Here is an 8102-nt window from a genome sequence, read left to right on the forward strand (position 1 = left end):
ATTATCACAATTGTTTTACTTATTCGAAATCATATTGATAAAAGGTTACATATCAAGTTTCATTAAAATCCGTCCATATTTACCCATGTTATGTTCACAATGTCCAATAGCAATAAAACTGCAAAGGGCTATAACTCTGGAAACTACAATCGAATCGTCCCAAATGTCAAACTCTTAAATCTGAAAGATAGGTTATCGTATTCAAAATGTCCAATGGCAATAAAACTATAAATAACCATAGCTCTATAGGTAACATTTTTTTATCGGCTGCTCTGAGATGATCTTATTGATATCAGATTGTATGTGTCACGCAGCAACCACGTGGTAGTGATCACTTGGGTATAAGGGGGATAACTAGATTATATTTTCTCGAACAAATACCCGAAAGATGTCGATCGCTCCAAGTGCAGTTTTGATCACTGGTGCAAACAGGGGTCTGGGATTGGAATTCGTCAGACAGATCGTCTGCCTTCCAACTCCGCCAAAATATTTGTTCGCAACATGTCGGAACCCAGATTCGGCAACGGTAACATTCGTATCCACTTGTTTTGACATACATATGCCGCATGGAGGTATACATATGTTCTATATGTTGACCCACCAGAGGGCCAGAGAGATCATTATAAAGGATCGGTTAAGTCACTCGATTTCTAGATTTTACCATCATAAATCTGTATACACATTTGTATATTTACATTCATTAATATTACTTATTTGAATTACAGGTCAAACATTAGGAAGTTGTATTTGAACCTGGTGTTTATCAAATTACAGGTTTAAGACAACATCCTTGTCCTATAATATGTGCTTTCGAAGGTTCATATGGTAATATTTAATTACGTGTAGTATATTTAATATTTTGTTATATAGGGCTAGGCTGTGTACCTTCTGTATTCATTGTTCTTAGACTTATTTTCCCTTATAACACCCTGTAGGGCGTTTGGGTCACTGACAAGACCTAGAACGAGACATCTTTAGTATAAACTCTCTGATTTATTCATATTTTGTGGACAATAATTTTATGTTACTCTAACGTATTCTCTGAAAATTGAATTTAAGTCCGCGAGGTATGCCGCTACCCTGCCTGTTCCGTATAAATCTTCATGGCTTTATACATAGATATATATATATATATAGATATAGATATAAAGAAAGTCTCGAAATTCGGCATAAGTGTCTTGACTGACTAAAAGAAGGTTACTACAGTTCATGGAATATCCATACACACCGAAGTATCGTGATGAAATCACGAGGTTCATTAAAATTCGTTATTGTGATTTTTACTTTCAACTATTTTGATACCATTTTAAATCTTACTTGTTGCAAGCATTTTCATTGTCAGATACAGCGGCGTAATAATTTCTAAGAGTAAAGAGTTTGTCAATAAAAGTGGATTTCCACAGGGATGGTGTAGAGTAAATTAGATTATAAATATCAACTTCAAAAACAGGCGTCTGCTTCTGGCTAGTATTAATGAAAAAAACTTAGCCCCTAGGGGCTAATAATTTTTTTCATTAATACTAGCCATAAGTAGACACCTTTGCTTCAATACATTTTTATGTTAAATGTATAAAGCCACATAAGAAAAAGTCAAAATTCAGGCACAACCCCTGAAAACGTCAATCCCTTTTCCTGAAAGTCTTGGAAAAATTCTTGAATTTAATGACAGAAAATCCCGGAAAAGTCTTGAAATTCGAAGACTCAAATTCTCTGAACTATTTTCATATACATTATAAATAATAGCAGCGGCTCGAGATATCAATAAGTGTTATTTCTTGCTCTTTAAAAACGATGTCCTGTTCAGAATTCGCCTCCTCTGCCATATTTAGCATTTGTTCAGGCCGTTTTTGTTTCTCTTATTCCCCCTCCAGATGTCCACATCTTTGTTCTCCTACATCACGGAGTCCAAGACGGACAAAACACCTGTATTATCCAGGTTGATTTTACAACCGTTAGAGATTATAAGTTAGCATGTTATCTTTCAGTCTCTTCAAGACATTGCTAAGACACATTCCTGTATAAAGGTGATGAAATTCGGTAAGTAGATATGTATCAAAATTCCTTAAGTGTATTTAAGGTACCCATATCGGATCAATTTTCACACAAAAAAAGTAGTCTTTAATATACTCTCGTGTTTACATACATTAATCACAAATGTGTAGTCTTAGAATGCATAACAACATAATGTTTTTCTCTGTAGACTATCAACTTACGAGTCAAGAGAATAAACATTTCATAGTGTCCAATGTTGCTATTATAAATATCACTTTTGCTGATTTGACCAATCAAATTAATGATTAGAAAATACCAAAAATAATTGACCAATCAGAAAGCCCGACATATATGTCAGCACCTGGACAGGGGGAACTACTTTTTTGTATGCAAACTTTCGCTGTAGGCCTAGTTAGCATACCGGGTAGGTTTTTCGTTGATAAAAAATGTAATAAACAGAATATCTAACAGTGTCTTCAGTAATACCAAATATATTTCACTCGTGTGGCTAATATTTTGATATATTTCACTCGTGCTGCGCACTCGTGAAAAATATCAAAATATTAGCCCCACTCGTGAAATATATTTGGTATTACTGAAGACACAGTTAGATATCCTCTATATATTAAATACAAAGATCATTCTTAAATAATGGCATTCTCACAAAAAAAATGCTCATTTGAAGTGTACAATATTGAAAAATTCAGTCCGTGATCCATTTTGGGTACTTATATTTGGAAAAAAACTGGCAGCGATAATCGATGATAAAAATAGTTCACGACGTTAGTGACGTAGTATACGCACCCATACTTGTGTGATCGTAGAATACTCTTCCAATTGTCAGTATTATTAAGTATATAACATTTTATATGCGGTCATCTAAATGGATCTCCTTCATCTTCTGAATTTTTTAACAAATGAACAAAATGTTTATTGGTAATTCGATCGGGGTACTATCACCTATATACAAAATGTATATATATATATATGTGTGAACTTGGTTAGTATAATATATTATATAAATCTTAGATTTGTATTCGACTTCACGAGAACATTAATTTAAATTACTAAATAATGGTTACAAAAATTGAAAAATCACTTCCTGTCAAATTTTGTTCTGATTCGAAATACACCACTAAGTGGTCGAAGTGAGCAAAAGTTCAATCCATTCGTTGATTCTTTTACACAGACGAACTTTCATTCTAACCAAGATCCTTATTAAATTAATCTTTCCGATGCATATTTTCTGAACCACATTTAACAAGGAGGTTTCTATCTGGAGAAGAATTCAAAACAATTTGACACGTTTTAGATTTGTTTTAATGCATGTGTTTGGAATACTTTCATTGCTAAACTTTCGGAGCAAGATAGAAATGTAGGGTGCGCCTGGGCCGCCTTGACGGCGACACCTTTTTATTTAAAAGAATTGTGACATATTTTCTCATTTGAGAATTGCAGAGTTTGAGTTTGGCTTTAATATATCTACCAATTTTTAATGTACATGTAGTATATGTATAATGCACATCTTAAAGTCCATGTCATTGTGAACTTAGATGCACTTATTTACTCTCTCCTTAAAGATGGAATGATGAAATGACATTTTAATTATGAAATCATGACATGAGTAGAGCCTTCCTTTCGTTTTGATAGCGTTTTAAGAATGACCCCACTTGCTTTGGCTACAGTATAAGGTCTATTATGAGGAATTGTCTGACATGAGTGTTCAATTTTCCTTCAGGTGTTTATTGGCTAAGTGTATCATATTTCTGATTTTGCAGTTTTTTTAAGCGGCATATCACTTGATAATGATTGTCTCTAGACTTGCTTATGGTATGGGATATGAAGATGTCATCTTCGTTGATATTGATATTAAGGAGGTTGGTAGATCCCCAGTATGGATGTTTTGTCTTGTTCGTTCCCAATCTCTCTAGATAATACCCAAGTTCTCCAATTTGTCCGTCTAAGTTACCTACGGTTTCTTTTAGATAGCTACAGCAGTAATTAAGCAAAGAATTTTAACAAGTCGACTTCTCCATTGAGTTTAGTCTCAGTATTGCAACTAGAAGTGTGACTTTCTGACTAATTAAGCCTCAATATTACAACTAGGAGCGCGACTTTTTTGACTGATTAAGCTTCAGTATAACAACGAGAAGCATGACTATCTGATGGATTTAATGTTCGCATTTCTGTTAATTTTGCAAACACACTGCCAGTAAAATTAAAAGCCTTTTCTACTTTTTTTTTTTTTTTTTTTTTTTCTAAAGTCTTTATATTACCATATTGTCCGTACACTTTACAATTGACTACTGGCTCATTTGGTTTCTTGGTAATCCGTTTTTGGATTAGATTTTTCGGACTGATTTTAATTTCATTCTGATTAACCAACATCAGAAATATAAAGACTCTCCATTTATTCAATCCATCTTCTATCAGGTCAAACACCCTCGTATTGTTCTTTTATATTTCTGTTGATCATAGTTAGCTATCGGAGTTCCTCTATACCGTACATCTGGTATACGCAATATTCTACATTTAATTAAGTTAATATATACATTTTCTAGATGTATGCGACTTCAGTAGCTACAGTAACCTGAAGGAGAACATTTCCTCGATACTAGAAGGTGAAGGCCTTAACTTAGTTGTGTGTAATGCTGGCATCCTAGTTCGGTCAAGTTTCACGGACACCACTCCAGATGTGATGACGTCAGTGTATACAACAAACGCCATAGCACCGATGATTCTTGTGCAGGTAATACCGTTACAAAGTTGAATTATGCACAGTATAACATTATAAAATTCTATATATATATATATATTAAACAATTATTATAAAACAAGGGCATAAGTCAAAATTTACATGAATTCTGGCTAAGCGAGTTCAAGACATGGCCAAATTGTCTTCCTTTATCTTTTTCTGTGCTCTGTTGGATATGCTATATTAATTTACATTTCGTCCATCTATAAAACAAAAACATAATTAATGTACATATTACGGTAGTATGAGTCTAATTCTATAATAATAACTGCTATGTGTTAGCAATGTATATATAAAATTGCTTGTGACAAATATACATGTTTAATATTGCATGTAAACTATAACAACAAAGAATACCGACAGGATAACGAAATCTTAATTGCAACAACTTATAATCGATAAAACGAGATCAAAATATGAAATATAGATTTACATGTAGAAACCTGAAAAATTACAAGGAGATTAAGACCAGGTACCCCGGTAGAGTAAGCGTCATCATCGACGACACCCACCATGAAAATTTAGTAAAATCTGGGTTAAGTCACTTTTCAAAATGCGAACTTGGACATGTAAACATCGTTATTAGGGGAAGCAAGATGTACCTTTCTAGAAATGGAAAATCAATTATTCTTTTGGGCTTTTGAAAAGTCTGTAGTGTCCTTGATTTCAAGTTGTATAGGGTATATCTTATCGACATGATCAATTAAATGTTTGTTATCTAAATCGCATACCTTTAGGTGAAATTAAATGGCTTTGCAAGGTCTATATTATCTGTTATAATAATCTCTTCAATACATATGATCAGCCTAATATGGGAACGGAGATAAATCGGCGAACAGAGGGACATGGTTTCTTCCCATGGAAAATGTATAATGTTATATGCAAGCAATGTATAATATTATATGTTAATGCATGTCATGTACTGAAAATATATCATATTGGCATATGAGTATTGCATGATATTGATCAACTCTGTAAAAACACTTTTGTAACAATTTTTTTATACAAACAACGAAGTCGACATGTAACATAGATATGGTGTATTATATATATATAGATGTTAAATAAAGATACACTTGACGAATCAACCTGTAGATCATCTGTTCCTGTAATGCACATGTATGTTGATTTTTCTTTATATAACAATTAACATCTGATAACGTACATTTAAATCTCTAGACTTTCGGGCCGCTGCTTAAACTAGCGGCACAGAAATCGTCGGAGAAAGGAATGTCCTGGCGAAAAGCCGCAGTGGTGAACGTATCGTCAATTCTGGGGTCTGTGGAGAGTACCAGCAGTGGTGGTATGTACCCACACCGGGCTTCAAAGGTAAATATCTCAACAAGTTCATATACATTCTGAAAATGCAGGAGATATGTAAAGACAACAGGTCTCAAGAAGAATATGTATATATGAATAGATTTTTACCATGTAAAAAATGTTTAATATGTTTAAAAGAGGTAGTTGTAGGTGCTGTCTTTAAAAACTAATAGTAAGCAATATATAACATTTGCCTTTAAATATATATATATATCTTTGTGTGTTTCACCTCCTTCAAATTATCGTTAATATCTAATATGATTATCTATGATGTTACCGACCCACAGATTGGGGAGAACGTATACATACAGACCGGACAAAAATATGTCCCAGAGGAATGGAAACTAAATACAGAAACGTAAACTGGAATTATACTACTTCTTTTTTTTTATGAAACTAGTTTGTTAATATGTGTTCTCCGATTGTTTTCTGATATAGGCGGCACTGAACATGATAACGAAAACCCAGAGCATTGATTTGAAAGCGGATGAGATTCTAGCTGTTGCCGTCCATCCAGGTTGGGTTCGTACTGATATGGGAGGCCAGGCAGCCCCTGTCTCTCCGACTGAGAGTGTCCAAGGTATGCTCGGCGTCTTCTCCACACTGTCCGAGGATACCAGTGGTAGGCTGTTTAACTATACGGGTGAAATCCTGCCGTGGTAAAATGATCTGGCTTTAGTCATCCCCAGGCCTGGTGATGAAAGTTGACATTGCGGGTAGGCGATTGGACTTTACTGGAGAACTGTCGTAAGAATTCCCCAGGACTGGTGATGAAAGGTGACATTACTGTCCGGTATTCCTCAGGGCTGGAGTTACCACTGCTTCATATCGTTTCCATACAATCAGATACAGTTTATCTACATATATGCGTGCTTATCAGGTAATGTTCGTCTAGTTTGATTCTGTCATCTATTTCGATTGGTTGTATCATATCTTTAGACAAACCCTTTCACTTACGTTTCATGTGTATTAGGATCACTTGGTGATTATTAAACAACAGGCACTGTAACCAGTCTAAGATCTTTTGATTTCAGTCATAGACCTGACCATGGGCCGAGAAAAACTGATGACCAAAATTTCTTGGATCTCACGCACCATGGCCCGATAATTCTGTTTAGTTTCTTATCGACATTTTTCAAATTGCAACGAAGTAAATTACATTAAACTACATCATATTATGACTATGGCGACATTGACGTATTGGTGTATTTCATAACAAATATGCCGCTAAACTATTTATAGAAACACCCGTATAATGTCCTACATTTGAGTCAAAATGGTTCAATATCATATGGAATCTAAATGTAGTGATATCAGTCCACTTTGTGGATTTCTAATTTTCAAACAGTTTACTAATGAGCTTACTTCCGATATTTGGGTCATACCACATGACCTTCAATATCTGAATGACAGGTCAGTGGTGAGAAGGTGATCAGAAAAATTAACATTGGAATCAATTAAATACGTGGTACATCTGAAATGTTATATAGGATTTTCAGGAAACACAACGTCAACATTTACCAAATGTAAATGTAAATCAAAGTACTGAAAGTACTGAAGACACAAACGAAAACAAATTATTTTAACTGCTTTTGTTTAGTGGGGACATGGTCAACTTTGTATGGAACATCACCAATACCTGATTAGGACTAGGACAAAATATTGGCAAGAAAAGAAATTCATATCTACTTTTGATTGCAAGTGCGTCTTGGCAGCTAATTTTCAGAATAGGTACTCGGGTAATCTTATTTGACATCTTCAATGGGTTAATGTATACGTAGTTGTAGATGTAATATGAAGGTCCTAGATTACCTGTAAAATTAATGAGGCCTTTCTTTTCAAACTTTTGAGGATCCCATGCCTATAAGCGCTTCACAAATTATCATTATCATTAGCATTTGAAAAAATATTTATACATTTGATGTAGCGCCCCATCTAGCTACCAGCTTTTAGATAAGAGAGAGCTCAGGTAAAAAACATTTGTGTGATTGTTTTAGGATTTTATCGTGTGTGCGAGCCCTGGTTTGAATGATGT

General features: G+C 34.3%; 1 protein-coding gene across 1 annotated transcript; it reads left to right on the forward strand.

Moving 5' to 3' along the window:
* Window positions 1–388: 388 nt before the first annotated feature.
* Window positions 389–7530, forward strand: LOC117320007 (C-factor-like). Its single transcript, XM_033874706.1, has 5 exons — window positions 389–526; window positions 1986–2037; window positions 4554–4741; window positions 5927–6076; window positions 6506–7530. The coding sequence occupies exons 1-5, from the start codon at window positions 389–391 to the stop codon at window positions 6728–6730; spliced, it is 753 nt and encodes a 250-aa protein (XP_033730597.1). The 3' UTR covers window positions 6731–7530.
* Window positions 7531–8102: the final 572 nt, after the last annotated feature.

Source organism: Pecten maximus, unplaced genomic scaffold (assembly GCF_902652985.1).
Source record: "Pecten maximus unplaced genomic scaffold, xPecMax1.1, whole genome shotgun sequence".
Lineage (NCBI taxonomy): Eukaryota > Metazoa > Mollusca > Bivalvia > Pectinida > Pectinidae > Pecten > Pecten maximus.